This window comes from Eptesicus fuscus, chromosome 13 (assembly GCF_027574615.1).
Source record: "Eptesicus fuscus isolate TK198812 chromosome 13, DD_ASM_mEF_20220401, whole genome shotgun sequence".
NCBI lineage: Eukaryota > Metazoa > Chordata > Mammalia > Chiroptera > Vespertilionidae > Eptesicus > Eptesicus fuscus.
The window spans coordinates 82,755,487-82,775,800 of NC_072485.1; the positions used below are offsets into that span (position 1 = coordinate 82,755,487).

The following is a 20,314-nucleotide window of genomic DNA, read 5'->3' on the forward strand; positions in this document are numbered from 1 at the left end:
GGGAGGGGTCACATGCAGGCCCCGGAGCCTGCCCCTCAGTGGGCCCCACTGTCTGTCTCAGCCCCGGTGACTCCTCCTCCCGCTGCCCCAGACCTGCCTCCTCCGGCAGCCCACCGCGACCTGTGCTCACCCCACACACGGCCTGGGAGCGGAGGACCGAACTGAGCGGGTCCAGGGTCGGAGGGGCTCCAGCCTGGGGTGAGAGCCGCGGGGACAGGTCCAGGCCACGGCCAGTCCCACTGGCCCTGCAGCAACTAGAGAAAGCGAGGCCGTGAGCGGGACCCCCGGCTTTCCCGGAGACCCAGAGCCCCCCACGGGGGAGGGGGCCTCATGGCCGCAGGGAGGCTCCCTACAGCTTTGGGCCCCGCAGCCCTCCCTGCCACGCGAGTGGAAGCTTCCCCGAACCGGCCCCGGGACCCTGCAGTGTTGGAAATGGGGCCACCCCCACCGGCACCCCCTCTCCCCCCCATGGCAGGGACCCCACCAGAGCCCCATCCACCCAACCCTCTCCTCACAAGCCTGCCAGACCTCCGCCCGGAACCCGGGCCAGGCCGGCCGCCAGGGCCCAGGGAGACCGGCCGGACCCCGCGGAGGGCGGGCCTGGCCGTGTCGGGGCGTGCGCGCCTCCAGGTGCGCTCAGCGCCGCACAAACTTGTCTCCCAGGATTTTTCCACACAAAACACGTCTCCCGGGAAGCAACCGGTCTGATGAGCTGGGTGCGCGGGCGTTCCCACCCCGCCCTCCGGGCCCCACACTCGGTCCCGCAGTGAGAGGCCTCCCCGGACGGACGAGCTCGCTGGGCCTGGGATGCAGCCGGGCACCCCTCAGCCAGCAGCCGCCGCCGGGATGAGCCGAGGGCCCCGCAGCGGCCCGACCACCGCCAGGGTAGGTCTCCCGTCCCCGCCGCCTCCCCCAGCCCAGAGGCCCCACCCCAGCCTCCGCCCTGACCTTTCCAGGGACCCTCTGTACCCCCCCACCCCCCCGTCTCTGACCACTCCAGGCCTCCCCCACCACCACACTGACCTCCCGCTGATCCCCCAGGCTCTGCGCCCCCCCCCATTCCCATCTGGGACCCAGTCCCTGCCAGGACCACTTGCAGGTTACGGCAATGCCTTGAGGGGAGGGTTCTACCACTGAACAGAGGGCCTAGGGCTGGAGCGGGCTCGAGGGAGAGAGGCTGTTAGTTAGAGGGGTCCCCCAGGACTCTGCCAGGAGAACCAGGAGGTACGTGAGGCCCCCCCTCCCCCCCCCCCCCCCCCCCCCCCCCCCGCCTCACTCAGGGTACCAGGGGCCTCTGCTGGATCCAAGCCAGGCCTACCCGGGCAGGCGGCCTTGGAGATGCCGGTCCAGCAGGGGAGGGACTCAGGGAGACCCGCTGGGCCTGCCCCCCCAACTCCGACACCTCTGAGTTGGGGCTCTGTGGGACTCCTGGATTCCACACAGGAGGCTGGGAGGAGGGCCCCTCTGAGTCAGCCCCCTGGGGCAGCCCCGCCCGCCCAGCGCATCACTGCCCTGAGGAGCCCTGACTCACGGGTTGGAAATGGCTTCCCACCCCCACAGCCTGGGGGGCAGGAGCCTGGGAGGGGTGTCCAAGAGGGCCCAGCCGGCCGAGGCCTCTGAGCCTGTGGGGGAGGGGCTGGACGTGGCTCCCAGCATCCAGGGACCGAGGTCTGGGGGGCCACACCCCAGGGTGAGCTTCCGGGGCCTTGCAGGCAAGCAGGGCTCCATCGGCCCCTTCCACCCGGACTCCTCTTGAGCCCTTTATCCGCAACCCCGACCTCAGCACTGACCCGGCCCTAATGGTGACTCCTAATGCCGACCCCTGCCTGGGCCCGCCTCAGCCTCAGGGTTGGGCCCCTGGAGCTGCCTAGAGCCCCCCCTCCCCCCAGAGGGACAGCCCGCCCCCAGAGAGGCGGCCGGCCATGGCACAATGGGGCCTGGTGAGCCCACCGCCACCCCGGCCTGGAGAGCCTTTACCGAGGGCACAGATCTGGGCCTGTCCCGGGATGGGCTGGAGGAGGGGCGGCCAGGCTGGGACCGGGCCACCAGGGGCCTGTTCTTCCGCCCGAATTCCGCCTCAAGCAGGCGGGGCCCGCCCTCCACCTGGCCAGGTGTCCCCGCCCCCCGCGCTGGGGCTGGGCGGCATCTGTCTCCAGGCGGCTCTGGGTGAGGCCAGCGGGGAGGGGACTTCAGGGACAGGGCGGCTCGGGACGAGACGTGAAGACAGTTCAGGCTGGAGGCGGCCTCGGCGGCCCAGGCCCGGCAGACCCAGCGCCGCGCCTGCCGCCATGCAGGACGGTAACTTCCTGCTGTCGGCCCTGCAGCCCGAGGCCGGCGTGTGCTCCCTGGCGCTGCCCTCGGACCTGCAGCTGGACCGCCGGGGCGCAGAGGGGCCCGAGGCCGAGCGCCTGCGAGCCGCCCGGGTTCAGGAGCAGGTCCGCGCCCGCCTCCTGCAGCTGGGCCAGCAGCCCTGGCACAACGGGACCACCGAGCCCGACGGGGTCACCAGGGCGGCCCGAGGTAGGCGGGGCCCGCAGGGTGGGCGCCGGGCGGTGGGGAGGCGCGGGGGCCTCCTCGGCGGCGGGCGTGGTGGTGCCGGGGCCAGAGGCCTGGTTGAGGCTGGCTCCAGGGTTCAGCTCCCTGACTCACTGAGGCCTGCACTGAGTCACCTGCCCCGCCCTGGCGGGCGTGGGAGAAGCCATGGGTGGGGCCTCCCAGCACCTACTGGGACCCTGGGACCCTGGGTCCTCCCGCCGAGCCTGGCTGGGGGGGGCCCACCTGCCCCCCAGCCCTGAGCCCCGGGGGGGACGACAGGAAGAGCAGCACATGGCGAGCCGGCCAGGCCCCTCTCGGGGCAAACCCAGGACGCACACACGTCCCTCCCCCATGACAGGCGCACACATGGTCCCAGACAGGCAGACACGGCAGCCCCCGGAGAGACCCAGCACCTCCCCGCCCCCATGCCCCGCGGGAAGGAGCAGACAGAAACAGGAGGGCAGGTCTGGGAATCCTGGACGGGAGCCACCGCCTGCTGGTCTGACCAGGGCCCCTGCGGGATTGCAGGGGAGGCCCCTGGACTGACCCAGATACTCTCCATGAGAACAGAGGGTGGGGGGCCTCGGTGCCAGGCAGCCTGCCCTGTGCAGGAATCCTGGCTCCACTGGTGTGTGTGTGTGTGTGTGTGTGTGTGTGTGTGTGCACCCTGTGAGCGTGTGTCCACGGATGTGTGTGCATCCCGTGTGACGTGAGTGTGTGTGCGTCACCGGTGTGTGTGTGTGTGCACTCGATGTGAATGTAAGTGTGTGTCCAAATGTGTGTGCACCCTGTGAGTCCATGGATGTGTGTGCACCCCGTGTGATGTGTGTGTGCGCGTGCATGGGTGTTAACGCCATGTCCTCCTCACCGAGCCACAGCAACTGGGACCAGTTAGACAGCAAGATGCACCTCCCAGGGTGTCGGGGCGGAGACCCCGGCCCACAGAGGTTCATGGGCAGGTCAGCCAGCACAGGGCCACCGGGCAGCCTGGGTCCCCAGGCCCTTCCCCCCACACCCTCCCAGCCTCACCCTCAATGGTGGCCTCGTTGGTGCCCAGGGGTCAGAGGGTGGAGGATGGCACCGGGAGGGGTTAATTACCACCCTGGCTGCCCTGCCAATTAGGAGCAGGAAGATTATAATTTGGGGTGGGGGCATGCCCCCCAGGCTGGGCCTCGCTAGCGTCAAAGGGTTAATAGCTCCGGCGGAGAAGCCTCATTAACCAGGGCGGGTCCGGACAATCCGGAGGGGACAGGCCCTCCCTTCACCGCAGGGACCCTGGCAGAGGCCGACCCCCAGGCAGCCCCTTCCTGTCAAAAGACCCTGCTCCTCGAATCCCAGGCGCCCACCCCCCCCAGTCTGCCCCTCTGCTCTGCCTTATGTGCCCATCATCTGCCCACCCACACCCCACCCATCTGCCTGTCCTCCCCGCGTCTGCCCCCCAGCTGCCTGCTCCCCATCCTTCCCACCCTCCATCCTCCAGGCTTCCCTCTCACTCTGTCTGTCCATCCTCACACGGTCTGTCTCCCGTCTCTCCACCCTCCATCCGCCCCCCCCGCCGCCTCCCACCGGTCTGTCCACTCACGGCGGAGTCGGGCTGGCGCCAGGGCCCTCAGTCAGTGTGTCGGATGGGGCGGGTGTGGCTCTGCCGGGTGGGACAGGGGACCGCACCTCAGGCCAGACTGGTCCAGGGCGACTGTGAGCAAAGCCTCACTCCTGCTGACCCCAGCCCAGGACCGGCTCGCAGGAGGTCAGTGTGCGGCCTGGAGGAGGGCGCCAGGCGCCGGGCCCTGCAGATGGGAGAGCTGATGCAGGAGTCCCTGGCTCACTGCCCAAGGGACTGGGAGGTCATGGGGTGAGCATGTCTGTCCCCCAGCACAGCTGGAGGTGAGGGGGGCTGTGGGAGAGGGACCACCAGGGCTGGCGTCAGCGGAGACAGATGGCAGGGACCAGAGCCAAGGCCCCCACCCCCCAACCGCCCAGTGGGTCCCGGGGTCCAGGAGGGGAGGCAGGAGGCCTTGAGCCGGCCCAGCTACCACAGTCCCTGCCCACAGGCGCGTCCCGGGGCCAGTACCACACCCTGCAGGCCGGCTTCAGCTCCCGCTCCCAGGGCCTGAGCGGGGACAGCGCCTCGGTGAGTGACACCGGCTCCAGCCCGGAGTCTGGGCTCTGCGGTCACATGGGGGAGGCTCTGGGGGAGGCTGTGGTCCCCCGGGTCAGGGAGAGCCCGGCCCCCACTCACTGCCATCCCCATCGCGCCCACAGACCTTCCGGCCCATCTCCAAGCCCGCCTATAGCCCGGCCGCCTGGTCCTCCCGCTCGGCCGTGGACCTGAGCTGCAGTCGGAGGCTGAGCTCTGCCCACAACGGGGGCAGCGCCTTTGGGGCGGCGGGGTACGTGGGAGCCCTGCCCGCCGCACCCATGCCCACCCGGCCCGTGTCCTTCCACGAGCGTGGTGGGGGGGGCAGCCGGGTGGACTACGACACCCTGTCCCTGCGCTCGCTGAGGCTGGGGCCCGGGGGCCTGGACGACCACTGCAGCGTGGCGTCGGAGCAGCTGGAGCCCGCGGCCGCCGCCTACAGGGCCTTCGCCTATGAGCGCCAGGCCAGCGCCAGCACCAGCTCCGGGCGGGCAGGGGGCCTGGACTGGCCCGAGGCCGCCGAGGGGCCGCCCAGCCGGACGATCCGCGCCCCGGCCATGCGGACCCTGCAGAGGTTCCAGAGCAGCCACCGCAGCCGCGTGGGCGCGGGGGCCGTGCCGGGCGGCGTCCTGGAGCCCGTGGCCCGCGCGCCCTCCGTGCGCAGCCTCAGCCTCAGCCTGGGTGACGCGGGCCACCTGCCCGACGTGCGCGGGCTGGACAGCTACGGCGGCCAGCGCGCTCTGCAGAGGCTCAGCAGCGGGTGAGCCGGCCTGGCGGGGGGAGGGGCGCTGCCTTGGCCCCCGCTGTCCCCAGGGTCAGCCTGACCCCTGACCCCTGCCTCTGCAGCTTCGACGATATTGACTTGCCGTCAGCAGTGAAGTACCTCATGGCCTCCGACCCCAACCTGCAGGTGCTGGGAGCAGCCTACATCCAGCACAAGTGCTACAGCGACGCAGCGGCCAAGAAGCAGGTAGCCGCCCTGCGACACCCCTGTGACCCCCACCCTCCCTGACCTCTGGTCCCTGACCCCACCTCTCCCTGACCTCTGGTCCCTGACCCCCTCCCTGACCTCTGGTCCCTGACCCCCTCTCTGACCTCTGGTCCCTGACCCCCCTCCCTGACCTCTGGTCCCTGACCCCCCTCCCTGACCCCAGGGGACTGTGCTGGCTTCATATTGCCAGAGTCTCCTCAGCAGAGGAAGAGCAAGAGGGAGTGGTTTGCATATGTCTGCATACGCCTGCACCTGTCTGCACACGCCTGCACACCTCTGTACATGCCTGCACATCTCTGTACACACCTGCACACGTCTACACACACCTGCACACCTCTGCACATGCCTGCACACCTCTGCACACCTCTGTACACACCTGCATACCTCTGTACGCACCTGCACACCTCTGCACACACCTGCACACCTCTGCACATGCCTGCACACCTCTGCATGCGCCTGCACACCTCTGCACATACTTGCACACCTCTGCACACGCCTGCACACCTCTGCACACCTCTGCACACGCCTGCACACCTCTGCACATACTTGCACACCTCTGCACACGCCTGCACACCTCTGCACACACCTGCACACATCTACACACGCCTGCACACCTCTGCACATACTTGCACACCTCTGCACACACCTGCACACCTCTGCACATGCCTGCACACCTCTGCACACACCTGCACACGTCTACACATGCCTGCACACCTCTGCACACGCCAGCACACCTCTGCACATGCCTGCACACCTTTGTATACCTCCGCAACCCCCCGCACCCCCCCGCACATGCCTGTACAGTGCGCACCCCCCCTCCCCGCACAGTGCGCACACCCCCCTCCCGCCCACGCCCTCCCCACACAGCGCGCACGGCGCTAAGAGCGCGCACGGGGCTAAGAGCGCGTGCTGTGCCCGCAGGCCCGCAGTCTCCAGGCCGTGCCGCGGCTGGTGAAGCTCTTCAACCACGCCAACCAGGAGGTGCAGCGCCACGCCACGGGCGCCATGCGCAACCTCATCTACGACAACGCGGACAACAAGCTGGCGCTGGTGGAGGAGAACGGCATCTTCGAGCTGCTGCGCACGCTGCGCGAGCAGGACGACGAGCTGCGCAAGAACGTCACAGGTGCCGCCGCCGCCCTCCCGGCCTGTGTCCCTCACCTGTCCCGTCCCCTCACCTGTCCCCTCGGCCTGTGTCCCCTCACCTGCCCCTCTCTGCCTGTGTCCCCTCACCTGCCCCTCGGCCTGTGTCCCTCACCTGCCCCTCGGCCTGTGTCCCCTCACCTGCCCTCTCTGCCTGTGTCCCCTCACCTGCCCCTCTCTGCCTGTGTCCCCTCACCTGCCCCTCTCTGCCTGTGTCCCCTCACCTGCCCCTCTCTGCCTGTGTCCCCTCACCTGTCCCTCTGCCTGTGTCCCCTCACTTGCCCCTCGGCCTGTGTCCCCTCACATGCCCCTCGGCCTGTGTCCCCTCACCTGTCCCGTCCCTGCCTGTGTCCCCTCACCTGTCCCGTCCCTGCCTGTGTCCCCTCACCTGTCCCATCCCTGCCTGTGTCCCCTCACCTGTCCCGTCCCTGCCTGTGTCCCCTCACCTGTCCCGTCCCTGCCTGTGTCCCCTCACCTGTCCCTCTCGGCCTGTGTCCCCTCACCTGTCCCTCTCGGCCTGTGTCCCTTCACCTGCCCCATCCCTGCCTGTGTCCCCTCACTTGTCCCTCCCCTGCCTGTGTCCCGTCACCTGTCCCATCCCTGCCTGTGTCCCCTCACCTGTCCCTCTCTGCCTGTGTCCCTCACCTGTCCCTCTCTGCCTGTGTCCCCTCACCTGTCCCTCTCTGCCTGTGTCCCCTCACCTGTCCCTCTCTGCCTGTGTCCCCTCACCTGCCCCTCTCTGTCTGTGTCCCCTCACCTGCCCCATCCCTGCCTGTGTCCCCTCACCTGCCCTGTCCCTGCCTGTGTCCCCTCACCTGCCCCATCCCTGCCTGTGTCCCCTCACCTGTCCCATCCCTGCCTGTGTCCCCTCACCTGTCCCTCTCTGTCTGTGTCCCCTCACCTGCCCCATCCCTGCCTGTGTCCCCTCACCTGCCCTGTCCCTGCCTGTGTCCCCTCACCTGCCCCATCCCTGCCTGTGTCCCCTCACCTGCCCCGTCCCTGCCTGTGTCCCCTCACCTGTCCCTCTCTGCCTGTGTCCCCTCACCTGCCCCATCCCTGCCTGTGTCCCCTCACCTGCCCTGTCCCTGCCTGTGTCCCCTCACCTGCCCCATCCCTGCCTGTGTCCCCTCACCTGTCCCATCCCTGCCTGTGTCCCCTCACCTGTCCCTCTCTGTCTGTGTCCCCTCACCTGTCCCATCCCTGCCTGTGTCCCCTCACCTGTCCCTCTCTGTCTGTGTCCCCTCACCTGCCCCATCCCTGCCTGTGTCCCCTCACCTGCCCTGTCCCTGCCTGTGTCCCCTCACCTGCCCCATCCCTGCCTGTGTCCCCTCACCTGTCCCATCCCTGCCTGTGTCCCCTCACCTGTCCCTCTCTGTCTGTGTCCCCTCACCTGTCCCATCCCTGCCTGTGTCCCCTCACCTGCCCCTCTCTGTCTGTGTCCCCTCACCTGCCCCATCCCTGCCTGTGTCCCCTCACCTGCCCCATCCCTGCCTGTGTCCCCTCACCTGCCCCTCTCTGCCTGCCCTCCCTGTCCCACCTCTTTCCTTGGTCCCCGTGACTACCCTGGGGCGGGTCTCCAGTGCCTGGGCCATGTCCCTGGGGCCGCTGCAGCCCCGCCCCCCTGCAGGCCGCACTCAGCTGTCCGGGGGCGCTCGGTGAGGCTCCCACGCCGGGCCCAGGCGGAGCCCGGGAGAGGTTAACCGCTTGCTCCCACCGTCCCCGGAAGAGCCAGCGGGACGGCTGGTCTGCCCCTGACCAGGGCCTCGGCCTCCCGCCAGGCATCCTGTGGAACCTGTCCTCCAGCGACCACCTGAAGGACCGCCTGGCCCGGGACACGCTGGAGCAGCTCACAGACCTGGTGCTGAGCCCCCTCTCGGGGGCCGGGGGGCCGCCCCTCGTCCAGCAGAACGCCTCGGAGGCGGAGATCTTCTACAACGCCACGGGCTTCCTCAGGTGCGCCCACGGGCGGGGCAGGGACGCGGGCGCCGGGGCAGGGACGCGGGCGCCGGGCGGGCTGAAGGAGGAGGCAGAGCAGCAGTCACCAAGCAAGACGTGGGTGCTGATGCCCCAGAGCGGCTCCGGGGCTGAGCGTCCACCGAGGAACCAGGAGGTCAGGGTTCCATTCCCGGTCAGGGCACACGCCCAGGCGGGCTCGATCCCCAGCGGGGGGCGTGCAGGAGGTAGCCAGTCAGTGATTCTCTCTCATCATGGATGTCTCTCTCTCCCTCTCCCTTCCTCCCTGAAATCATTAAAATTATATTTAAAAACTAAAAGACAGAGGTGCTGGCGCAGTGGGACTGGCGCCAGGGGATGTCAGTAGATGCTGGGCCCACAGGCTCAGGTCTCCGTAAACCAGGGACCTGACCTGACCTTCCTAACCGCCTCCGGGCCTTTGGGGGGGGGCGGGGGATGCAGTGGGACCAGGGGCCAGCGCAGGGGGGAGAAGGGGCGGGCACTAAGGGTTTTAGCCCTCAGGTCCAGGTCCTTGTGGGCTCCTCCCGGGGTCCCTGTGGGGGTCTCTGATCGGCCTCCATCCTCAGGAACCTCAGCTCGGCCTCCCAGGCCACTCGCCAGAAGATGCGCGAGTGCCATGGGCTGGTGGACGCCCTGGTCACCTACATCAACCAGGCCCTGGACGTGGGCAAGTGCGAGGACAAGGTGAGGGGTGGCCGGCGGGGAGGGCGGCCGGGGGAGAGGGGAGGGGCCCGCCCGTCCTGACCACAGTCCGCTCCCCAGAGCGTGGAGAACGCCGTGTGCGTGCTGAGGAACCTGTCCTACCGCCTGTACGACGAGATGCCGCCCTCAGCCCTGCAGCGCCTCGAGGGCCGGGGCCGCAGGGACATGGCCGGGGCGCCGCCCGGGGAGGTGGTGGGCTGCTTCACGCCGCAGAGCCGGCGGCTGCGAGAGGTGGGATCGGGCCTGGGCTGGCGGGAGCGGGGGGCCTGGCCTGACCCGACCCGGGCTGACCTCTGTGCCCACCGCCCAGCTGCCCATCACCGCCGACGCGCTCACCTTCGCCGAGGTGTCCAAGGACCCCAAGGGCCTCGAGTGGCTGTGGAGCCCCCAGATCGTGGGCCTGTACAACCGCCTCCTGCAGCGCTGCGAGCTCAACCGGCACACGACGGAGGCGGCCGCCGGGGCCCTGCAGAACATCACCGCCGGCGACCGCAGGGTGAGGCCGCGGCAGGGCCTGGGCGGACGGACCCACTCCTGGCCACGCGCAGGGGACACGCCGGGGCGGGAGGGCACAGGGCGTGAGGGCCTGCTCTCCGGGAGTGGACAGGCTGTCGGGAGAGGGACGGTGACGGGAGATGGACGCAAACTTGCGGATGGGCCAGAACGACCCAGGGAGGCCTCAGAGCTGGGCTGGAGGGACAAGAAGGAGGGGGCGTCTGGGGTGCTGCGCTGGGTCTGAGGGGAGGTGCCCAGCAGGTCTAAGTCCAGGGGGGCCCGCCTGGCGAGGTCCCGGAAGTCCTGCCTCAGTTTCCCCAGGGGTAGGCTGTGGGGATGCCAGGGGGGCGCTGGCGCCTTCACCTGCACCCACCAGCCCCTCTCCCACCTGCAGTGGGCGGGCGTGCTCAGCCGCCTGGCCCTGGAGCAGGAGCGCATCCTGAACCCGCTGCTGGACCGCGTCCGCACGGCCGACCACCATCAGCTGCGCTCGCTGACCGGCCTCATCCGAAACCTGTCCCGGAACGCCAGGAACAAGGACGAGATGTGTGAGTCCGCCCCCTCCCAGTGGGCTCTGCCCCCGCCCAGTGGGCTCTGCCCCGCCCTCCCAGTGGGCTCTGCCCCCGCCCAGTGGGCTCTGCCCCGCCCTCCCAGTGGGCTCTGCCCCTCCCAGTGGGCTCTGCCGCGCCGGGCTGGCTGCTGGGAGCTGGCGGGCAGACGGGCGGGAGTGGGGCTGACACTGACCGGCCTCCGGTCCCCGCAGCCACCAAGGTGGTGAGTCACCTGATCGAGAAGCTGCCGGGCAGCGTGGGCGAGAAGTGCCCGCCGGCGGACGTGCTGGTGAACATCATCGCGGTGCTCAACAACCTGGTGGTGGCCAGTCCCGTCGCCGCCCGCGACCTGCTGTACTTCGACGGGCTCCGCAAGCTGGTCTTCATCAAGAAGAAGCGTGACGGGTGCGCATCCCCCCGCCCGCCCCGGCCCCCTCCCCGCCTTCGGGCTGAGCCGTCCCCCCTGACCCCGCCCTCGCCCCGCAGCCCCGACAGCGAGAAGTCCTCCCGGGCGGCCTCCAGCCTCCTGGCCAACCTGTGGCAGTACAACAAGCTCCACCGAGACTTCCGGGCGGTAGGTTCTGGCGTCGGGGCAGGCAGGCCCCGGGGAGGGGCTCGGAGTCGGGGTGGAGTCGGAGGCCAAGGGAACAGGGTCCACCCCAGCCCCCCAGGGAGGGCGGGGTGGTGCAGGGCGGCCGGCACCCTCTCACTGGCACCCCCGCCTGATTGCAGAAGGGCTATCGGAAGGAGGATTTCCTGGGCCCCTAGGCCAGGCCGTCCCGGAGGAGGAGGACAGACTCGCCCGGCCTCCGAGGCCGGGCCCAGCCGCTGCTGGAGGCCGCCGGGAGGAGAAGGCCGCTGGCCCAGGGCCGCTCGCCGGAGCCCCGCGTGCAACTGGGAAGGGCCCGGGCCACCAGGGAGGAGGGACGGGGGCTTCAGCTGGGGACGTGGCTTCCGCAGGGCGGGGAGTGGGCAGGGCTTGAGGCTGCTCTGGTGCATGGGGTGGGGACCGGGTCACACTGGCAGAGGCGGCTGTCCAGGGCCCGCAGTGCCGCAGGACAGCCCGCGCTGAAATAAAGGTGGTCGTGAATACAGCAGCCGGTCCCGCGCGCTCCTTCCCTTTTATAAATGTGTTTTTATTGGCTTCAGAGAGGAAGGGGGAGGGAGAGGGAGATAGGAACATCAACGAGGACAGAGAACCCTGGGCCGGCCGCCTCCTGCACGCCCCCTGCAGGGGATGGAGCCCGCAACCTGGGCATGCACCCCGGTCGGGAACCAAACCGTGACCTCCTGGCTCACAGGTCGATGCTCAACCACTGAGCCACTGTGGCCGGACCCACACGCTTCTTTAGCTGGTCTGTCCCCTGGGGTACTCCAGGGTCCCCAAACACAGCCAGGCCTGCCCTGGGCTCACACAGGCCTCGCCACGCAGGGAGGAGCGCTGGCCAGGAGCGGAGGAGATGGGGTAGGCAGCTGAGGCGCAGGGCCCAGCAGAGCGGGGGACCATTCGTGTGGCCCTCCTTGGGCCTGGGGGTACCCTGACCAGGGACTCTTGAGCTGTCCCTCTGAGCTTGGGACCCTCCCCATCTCACTGAGCCGGGCCCCTTGGTAATGAAGCTCCCACTGATATTTCCCAGCCAAGGGCTCCTTCCGCAAAGCTCAGCACCCGGTCTCTGAGGGCTGACTCCCCGGGATCCGTCTGGATCAGGGGGACTGGGGACTCCACGCTGCCCCTCGCAGGGGGACCCAAGGAGGCTCCGGCAAGATGTACCTGAGCTGGCACAGGATGGAGAGGGGGAGGGCTGGCAGATGGAGGGGGAGGGTGGCAGATGGAGGGGGGAGGGTGGCAGATGGAGGGGGGAGGGTGGCAGATGGAGAGGGGAGGGCTGGCAGATGGAGAGGGGGAGGGCTGGCAGATGGAGGGGGGCGGGTTGGCAGATGGAGGGGGGAGGGTGGCAGATGGAGAGGGGGAGGGCTGGCAGATGGAGGGGGGAGGGTGGCAGATAGAGGGGGGGAAGGCTGGCACAGGATGGAGAGGGGGAGGGTTGGCAGATGGAGAGGGGGCGGGTGGGAGTGGACAGCCCGATTTGGTGACTGAGGCCACAGGGATGAAACAAGGGTGGGGTCGGGGGCCCTGGGGAGCCCGAGATGGAAGTGAGAGGTGCCCGACCCAGGACAGTCGCACCCCCTTCCTGCCCAGGAGAGGACAGGACCAGGCAGAGGTAGGGTCCAAAAGGACTTTATTTTCTGGCACAAGGAGGGGCACGGGGCCACCCCGCCCCCAGGGGTCCCCAGGCCGCAAGCAGGCGGGACTCCAGGTCCGACTCCCGGTCGAGGGGGGGAGGGGCTGGCTACATGTCCTCCTTGGACACCAGGCAGTAGAAGTCTGTGCGGGCGCTGTAGTTCCGGGAGCCAAGGTCCGAGACGTCCACCTCGCTGCCCCGGCCCTCTCCCAGCGAGGCCCTGCTCGCGTGCGGCGTCGCTGATGGCTCCCCAAAGACAGGCCCGCGGACACCTGGGGGGACCACCAGGCCTGAAGCCCGCTCGCTCCCTGCTCACCCTCCTGAGTAGTGACATTGGAGGTCCCGGAGGCGCTGGCCAGGTCTCGGGCACAAGCGCCTCTGAGGAAGAAGCCGTGAGGTGAGGGGGTCCTGGGCGGTCAAGCCCATCCCCAGACGGCAGGGAGGAGCCCCCCCACCTGGGCCCCTCTCTGGGCTCCTCAGCCCTGACTTCCCGGGGTTTGGGTGGGGCTGGGTGCACATACCCAGGTCCCCCTCAGGGTCGGGGTCCAGCTCGGGGTCCAGGGTCTGGCCCTCCGGGACGTGGCCCCGCACGATGAGCATGGGGTCTTTGTCATCCTGCAGCCGCGTCTGGGGGTCTCCCTCCATCGCCCTGTACTGCACCTTCCGCGGCAGCGCCAACTGTAGCTCTTTCCAAAAATCCGAGGACGGCGTCTGCGGGCCAAGGCGGGGGGGGGGGGGGGGGGGGGGCGCGCTTAGCGGGTGGGAACGCACGGGGGATGCAGACGCCGGAAGCGCCGGCACAGGGCCCCGAACCATACACCCGGTGCTCACTGGCTCCGGGAATCTCCAAGGAGGTTCCTGGGGCAGCGGCCACGGGACCCCCGCCCCTCAGAGCCCCCCCTCCGCACCACGGAGCCGGGCCGCCAGCGCAACAGGGTCACCAGGTGGCGGTGCTGGTGCAGCAGGTGCAGCGCGGGGTGCGCGGGGTCGCGCCGCTGGCCGTCGAAGGTGATGAAGATGGGTCTGCGCGTGAGCTCCAGCAGCCGACACAGGCCCTCCCTGCGGGGGCGGGGCCGTCAGCAGGTCGCTCCGAGCCACCCCACCCCCACCCAGCGCGGGACCCACCGGAAACTGTGGCTGCACCAGGGCCGCCCCAGGAAGGCGTCTGACAACACCACGATGAGGCGACGGCAGCGGCTCAGGTTCACCAGGAGGTCGGCCGAGGGCTCTGCGGGAACCGGGGAACCGGGACGGGCTGGGACCGACGCGGGCAGGGAGGGTCCGAGGCGAGACAGGCGGGGCCCTGGCAGGGGGTGGGGCCCTGGCAGGGGCGGGACCAGGCGCCTGGGGGGGCGTGGCCTGGTTAAGGAAGGCGGGGTGGAGGGGCGGGGAACAGGCTGCGACCTAGGGCGGGGCCTGGGTTCAGGGCGTGGCCCTGGGAGGGGCGGGGCCAGGCGCCTGGGAGGGGCGGAGCCTGTGTTAAGAAAGGGGTGTGGGCGGGGCCCTGATAGGGGGCGGGGCCAGGCGTCTGGGAGGGGCGGGGCCTGGGTTAAGGAAGGAGTGGAGGGGCGGGGCCCTGATAGGGGGCGGGGCCAGGCGTCTTGGAGGGGCGGGGCCTGGGTCCGGGGCGGGCCGAGGGGCGGGAACCGAGCGCGCCCGCACCTGCCCGCGGCAGGAGGTCGCGGTCGTCCAGGAAGAGCTTGTAGCCCCGACAGCGCTCCAGCTGCGGCTTCAGGATGAAGTTCACGAACTTGCGATCCTCGGGGCTGTCGCTGTAGGAGACGTAGGCATCGTACAGCTTCCCGTCTGCGGGCGGCAGTGGGTCAGCTCGGCCGCTCTCCAGGCCCAGGCCCCCCCCCTCCCCCCCCCCTCCAGGCGCTGTCTCCTGGGGTCTCCTCACGCTCTCACAGGGCTCAGGCCCGCCCACGACCCCTCCCCAATGCAGGGTGCCTAGTGGAGCCCTCGAACCAGGACCCAGGCAGCAGACCCAGGCCCTCCGGACCCGCGTGGAGTCCCTCCTTCCGGAATGTGTGCTCCCCGGAGCCCTCCAGGGCCCAGGTGTCCCTGTTCCCCACCTCCGAAGCCACCCCTGCGCTGACCCGTGCAGGCCGTCCGCCCACGCACCACGGCCCACGCACCGTTCACCTCCACCTCCCCGTAGGCGTTCTGGTACCAGAGCTGCACGTTGAGTCGGCACTTCAGGTAGAGCAGGGCCGCCAGGAGCAGGGCCAGCAGGACCAGCAGTGAGGCCAGCACGGCGGCCAGGTGGCCTGCTGGGGCTGGGGACAGAGCTGAACCCTGAGCCCCTGCCCCTCACCAGCACCCTCCAGCCTCTAGCTCCCTGCCCCCCCTCCCCCCTGAACCCCGGGGACCCCCTCACCAGCCCTCCAGAGAGTGAAGGAAGCGGAGCTGACGTTCTGGATGGAGCAGGTGAAGGCCCCGTAGTCCTCAGCACTGGTCAGGTTGACCCCCAGGACACTGGATACAAGCACCTCTGACAGGTTGGCCTTGACCCTGAGGAGACCAGGCCCCAACCTCTCACCGAGGGCCCGAGAGCATCGGGGGACCCCAGAGCCCCGCCCATCTGGGGTGCTGAGAGCCTGCGGTGTGGCCTCCTGGGCAGCCCTTGGGCCATGGGCTAAGAGAAGCGGCAGAACCTGGAGGGGGTACGGATCCGTCTGCGAGTCACCCTAATCCTGGGTCTGGGTCCTGGGGTGCTCTGATCCCAGGCGTGGCCCAATGGCCAGTGCCTCCTTCAGGCCTCAGCACTCTGCTGGCACCCATGGTCCCCGGCGGTGTGCAGAGTGCCTACCGGGCCGCCTGCCCCTCCGGTCATTGACCCTCAGTCTGTGTCCATAGGGGCACCGAGCCCATGTCACGTCTGGGAGGTCACGCCCCAGCCATGTCCAGGTGGGACAGACGAGGGTGTAGGTCAGAGGCCACTGGCCGTCGGTGTCCAGGGTGGTCTCTTACCAGGAGTCCTCACGAAGCTCATAATGGCTGCTGTTGCCCAGCGGCAACCCGTCTTTTAGCCACTGGACTGGGAGCAGCGGACAGCCGGGCGCGGAGACCACCCAGGCTGTGCAGTTCAGAGTGACCACACTGCCCAGGGCAGGCCCCAGAGCCTGGTTTCCGGAAGGGGAGAGGAAGTTGGGGGGCCTGTCGCAGACGCCTGCAGAGAGAGGACCCAGGGGGTTAGCCGCGCTCAGGACACCAGGCCCCCCCGTCCACAGACGGTCTGAGGGCCAGGAGCCACGAGGCCAGCCAGCGGCCTGGGCCGCTTGGTGGTCACACCATGTCCGTCCGCGAGTCCCATGGAGAACGGGGCCCAGCATCTGACGGCTCGTCCACCCAGGACCTGAGCCCCAGGCGCATGGCCTCAGCCCCACCCCCCACCGGGGAGCTGTAGTGCGTGTGGGCACCGTGGTTTGGGGGACGGGGCGCTGGGGGTGCCAGCACCTTCCCCCTGAGATGGAAGTCAGGGTCCCAGGACCCTCTGCTGACCACGGGCAAGCCTTCCCCCCTCCTGGGACCTGAGCTTCTCTCCTCAAAACCCATCGGACTGAGAACGAGCAGGCGTCAGAGCACACAGCCACCGCCTGATGGCGCAGTGCCCAGCGGCCCTCTCTCCCCGCCCACGCCCTGGGCCCCAGCAGCGCCCACCCCCACAAGCCTGGAGAGGGGGCGCAGAGCCTGGGCTAAATGGCACTCTGGCGCCAGGGAGGTGCTGGAGGTGAGCGTGGGGCCCGGGCCCGTCCCTCTGACCCATCTACCTGCCATGGTCTGACCAGGGCCTCCTCGGGCAAGCCGGGCAGGGTGCCACCCCTGGCTCCACGGCTCCTCAGCTGGGCAGGCTGGCCCCCAGGGCTGGCGGGCTCGCTCTCTGTCTCTGTGGCGGGTCAGTCAGGCTGCCAGGTCGGGTCAGAGGCTGCCGCATCCCCAGGGAGCAAGTTAAACAAGAACAGGACGAGTTAACCTGTAACGGCGCTGTGCGCTGGCTGCCTCTGGGGTGCAGCGGGCACCCGGACACCAGGTCAGAGTCGCTCTGAGCCCCTTACACCGGGCCCTCCACGCACCTTCCCCTGCCCCCGGGCCACCGAGACGGCCCAGGATGGAGCAGTGGGCATCCCTCTGGCACCCTCATGAGGCCTCCCCTGCACACTCACCCTTTCACCCCCTCTCAACTCACTTGTGCACAGGGCTCTCTGCACACCCTACCCCCCCCCCAGTGTCTGTGTTGCCCACCCACCCCCTGCACTAAGCTCCCACCTTGGCCTGTGTGCACACGTGGACACTCCCCACCCCTCCAGCCCTCTGTGGCCCACACAGTGGCACAGCCTGGAACAGTTCCTGGCAGGGACACAGCCAGGAGCACCTGCACGTCCCCACCACATACACGCCCACCCCCCTTGGCGCACACGCAGCCTCCTGTGTCCCTCGCTCTCCCAGGCACACGTGCTGCAGGCCTCCCCTCGCCAGGCTGACCCCACGACAGGCCTCGGGCCCGGAAGGCCTGGGAGGGGAGGGCTCAGGCTCCCGCAGAGCAGCAGGCCGAGGGGGGAGGGCGCCCAGTCACCTGGTTCCGGCTCCGTCCTGCAAGCAGCGCTGGTCATGGGTGTCATTGACCTGTGCTTGGGAGCGGCCTCCGCTCAGCAGGGCCCCGGCCCAGTCCCGCCGCGGCTGCCGGGGACCCATCGCCCAGCGGGGCGAGGACCTGGCTTTGTGTGTGTGTTTTAATCAGAACCTTTCCGAAGCTTCCTGGCCGTGCTGTCACATCCTCTCCTAACCCTAAACCCCACCCAGGCGCCCACCCCCTCCGGGCAGGCGGGCAGTGGGTTGGCCCCGCCCGCCCCGCCTGCCGCTCTTCCTGTAACTCTGAGTCAAGGGCTCCTTCCTCTGGGCCCGCCCCAGCGCGGGCACCGCTTCCCGGGGCCAGGCCTGAGGTGCCGGGAGGATGCAGAGGCTGGGGTCCAGGCGGCGTGCGGGGTCCTGGAGAGGAGACGCCCCGTCGGGCCGTCCCGCACACACAGGAGGGCCCGCTGGGCAGTGTGGCCGGCTTCCTGCAGACCTCACAGACACGACACCGGGGAAGTGGGGGCGTCCCCATGTCCTCCCCCCAAGTGAGCAGCCCCTGTGTCTCTAACCTCTGACCTGTTGGTGGGGGAGGGGTCCTACAGAAACATCTGCCAATAATGGGGCCTTGAGCAGGGCTCGCTGGTCCCCTCCCAGTGTGGCCCCCAAAGGTGAGCAGTTACAGGTGGGCTGAGGGGTCCTGTGGACCTTGGTTTCTGGCTTGGGGGGCGGGGGGCAGTGCTCCCTTTTCCGGGCAAGGAGGTCAACAGGGGCCTTAGCAGAGGCCAGGTGGGGGGCAGCCAGCGGCTCCAGGCAGACCAGGGACTCAGGGCCTAGCAACAGGTGGCTGGTACCGATGTCCATAGAAACGGGCCCCTGTCCCTACCCTCACCCACGCGGGGCCACCAGAGGAGCATCTTCAACGCATCAGGTTTCCGACACCCCCAGCCCTGCCAACCCCACTGTGGCCCTCAAGAATCCTGGGTGAGGGTCCCACAGAACCGAGCCTGGGCCCGCTGGAGAGACCAGCTGCCCTAGCCTCTCCTCGGGGTGCCAGCGGCCTGGAGGCTGGGAGGCCCCGGGCAGTTCCCGCGCTAGTCAGCGACCGGCCCAGGAGCACCCGGGGAGGCAGGGCTGAGCTCTCCCCCGTGCCCCCCGCCCCCCAGCCTCGCGGGATGTCAGCGCTCCAGCCAGACTGTCCCCCGATCTGTGTGCTCATCTTGCCACCAGCTCCCTCCACTAACGTCCAGCCATCCTCCTTCGCCGCCCGGGCCCAGCCTCCAAGGGGAGCGGAAAAACCCACGTGGCCTCAGGCACCCTCACCAACAGCCCTTCCGAACCCAAGCGCGCCCCCTGCAGCCCCAGCGCCCTGGGCTCCGCAGCCGCGGCTCACAGACAGCCGGCTCCTCCCCCTTAAGCCCCGGCCCCGCCGCCGGCCTTGCAGCTCAGCACCCAGGGTCTCCGAGCGTCTCCCCTCCGGTGGGGCGCGCAGCCCCTCTGCGCCCCCGGGCGTCTCTCCTGAAGCAAAGAACGTGCACAGGAGGCTGTGGCCACGCGGGCCGAGGGCTCCGTCCCGCTCTCCCGGGCCCACGAGCCCGGTCCTCCCCCCGCCACACGCCCCACAGCTCGCGCCCCGCCTTCCCCGAGGTGGACTTAGTGCCCACACTCCAGGTGCGGGGGGCGGCGGGGGCGGGGGCGCGCGGGGCGGGAGCTCCTCCTGGCGACCGGTGCGCCGCGCCCCCTGCACGTTTCTCGGGTCGCTCGCCAACCCTTACCCCGCCGGCTCTCTCCCCCCCCCCCGCCCCCCCGCCCCGGCCTTGGGAGGTTTCAGGTCTAGGATCCGGTTTGGGGCGTTGGGGGAGGTCCTGGCGCCCCCCTCCCCCTCCCGCGCAAAGGTCACAAGGAAGCCGCTGCTCGCGCGGACGGAGCGGGAAGGCCCAGGAGACCAGTGCGCGGACGGGCTTGGGCTTCCGGCGACGCGGGCAGCCAGCCCGGCTCCGAGCCACTTCCTGCGGGACCGCGCCCGCCCGGAGGCTCCTGGGGCGAGGTGCCCCCCTGGCTCCCCAAGCACCAGGCCTGGGTCCGGCTTCTGGGAGTCGGCGACCTCCACTCACCCCCGTGGGTCTGAGCCGTGACTGCCACTCATCCGCTGCCAAGACCTGGGCCGCGCGGCCGCGGGGCGGGGCGGCTCACCTGGGTCAGGTGCGCAGCGGCGACAGCCCGGGCGGCGCGGCAGGTGCAGGCCCGCCCATCACCCAGGCCGAGGGCGGACCGAGTGTCTCGCTTTGCGCCCAAGGCTGCCACTCAAGACTGGCGCCCAGCGGCCAGGCCTGGGGGCAGAGGCCAAACCCGCCAACCAGCCCTGAGCGTGGGAGCGGGGGAGGGACTCCTTGGCGAGTCCACCATCCCCGGGTCGCCGTTTGTGGTTCTGCTCCTCCTCCCCAGCTCTTCCTCTTCCTCCAGGAAGCCTGCCTTGACTCCAGCCCCCAAATCCCAGGTGTAGGGAGGGTAGGACCCTAAGAAGGTGCCTCTCACGCGGAAGCTCATGGAAACCCAGAGGAGGAGGGCCAGGAGGGTACCCCCAGACCTTGCCCACCTGAGCCTCAGTTCCCACCTCGCCCTGAGGGTAGACACAAGACACCAGAGGCCCAAACGTTGGCACAAAGAGGTTTTATTTTATTTTATTATAAAAAGTTCTGCTGGCTAAGGGCAGCCAGAGAGCTGGGGTCAGGGCCTCGGACTAGCCAGGGTGGGGGTGGGGCAGGATGGGGCCCAGCAGCCAGAGGGGGCCCAGCAACGGCTGCCTTTCCTGTGTTGTGACTGCATCAGGAGCACCCCACTCCGTGGTAGGGGGGCAGTGCTCACCCAGAGTTCAAGCCAGGGTTGGGCCAAGCCTGAGCCCCAACAGATGGAGCAGACAAGTGTGCTGCCCACTGATGCCCTAGTGTCCCTCCCGGGACCCCTCACATAC

General features: G+C 69.5%; 2 protein-coding genes across 4 annotated transcripts; one reads left to right on the plus strand and one right to left on the minus strand.

Annotated features, from left to right (window-relative positions):
- Positions 1-702: 702 nt before the first annotated feature.
- Positions 703-11,373, plus strand: PKP3 (plakophilin 3). The gene is made up of 14 exons (XM_054724663.1): positions 703-885; positions 2,325-2,520; positions 4,587-4,666; positions 4,798-5,432; positions 5,519-5,642; positions 6,585-6,789; positions 8,585-8,759; positions 9,347-9,464; positions 9,543-9,713; positions 9,793-9,978; positions 10,372-10,525; positions 10,741-10,933; positions 11,015-11,102; positions 11,261-11,373. Exons 1-14 carry the CDS (start codon positions 808-810, stop codon positions 11,294-11,296), a joined length of 2,439 nt encoding a protein of 812 aa, XP_054580638.1. The 5' UTR covers positions 703-807; the 3' UTR covers positions 11,297-11,373.
- A 1,385-nt stretch (positions 11,374-12,758) lies between these two features.
- On the minus strand, positions 12,759-19,553 carry SIGIRR (single Ig and TIR domain containing). 3 transcript variants are annotated; one of them, XM_028136551.2, is made up of 10 exons: positions 19,458-19,553; positions 16,545-16,699; positions 15,745-15,943; positions 15,152-15,285; positions 14,910-15,050; positions 14,434-14,577; positions 13,897-13,999; positions 13,680-13,830; positions 13,293-13,482; positions 12,759-13,043 (listed from the first exon to the last, which is right to left on the minus strand). In XM_028136551.2, the coding sequence occupies exons 2-10, from the start codon at positions 16,549-16,551 to the stop codon at positions 12,880-12,882; spliced, it is 1,233 nt and encodes a 410-aa protein (XP_027992352.1). In that variant the 5' UTR covers positions 16,552-16,699; positions 19,458-19,553; the 3' UTR covers positions 12,759-12,879. The 3 variants fall into 3 exon arrangements, with proteins under 3 accessions (XP_027992352.1, XP_027992351.1, XP_054580829.1); XM_028136550.2 differs by lacking the exon at positions 19,458-19,553 and adding an exon at positions 17,348-17,517; XM_054724854.1 differs by lacking the exons at positions 16,545-16,699; positions 19,458-19,553 and adding an exon at positions 17,348-17,517.
- Positions 19,554-20,314: the final 761 nt, after the last annotated feature.

Excerpts from the sequence above, each read along its gene's own strand:
- PKP3 (XM_054724663.1), top strand. The coding sequence starts at position 808 with ATGCAGCCGGGCACCCCTCAGCCAGCAGCCGCCGCCGGGATGAGCCGA. Across the intron at positions 2,521-4,586 it reads GGTCACCAGGGCGGCCCGAG|GCGCGTCCCGGGGCCAGTAC; the intron begins GTAGGCGGGGCC and ends CCCTGCCCACAG. Across the intron at positions 10,526-10,740 it reads CAGGAACAAGGACGAGATGT|CCACCAAGGTGGTGAGTCAC; the intron begins GTGAGTCCGCCC and ends CGGTCCCCGCAG.
- SIGIRR (XM_054724854.1), bottom strand. The coding sequence starts at position 17,393 with ATGACACCCATGACCAGCGCTGCTTGCAGGACGGAGCCGGAACCAG. Across the intron at positions 15,286-15,744 it reads GAGCTTCGTGAGGACTCCTG|GGTCAAGGCCAACCTGTCAG; the intron begins GTAAGAGACCAC and ends TGGTCTCCTCAG. Across the intron at positions 13,044-13,292 it reads CGACCCTGAGGGGGACCTGG|GTGTCCGCGGGCCTGTCTTT; the intron begins GTATGTGCACCC and ends TGGTCCCCCCAG.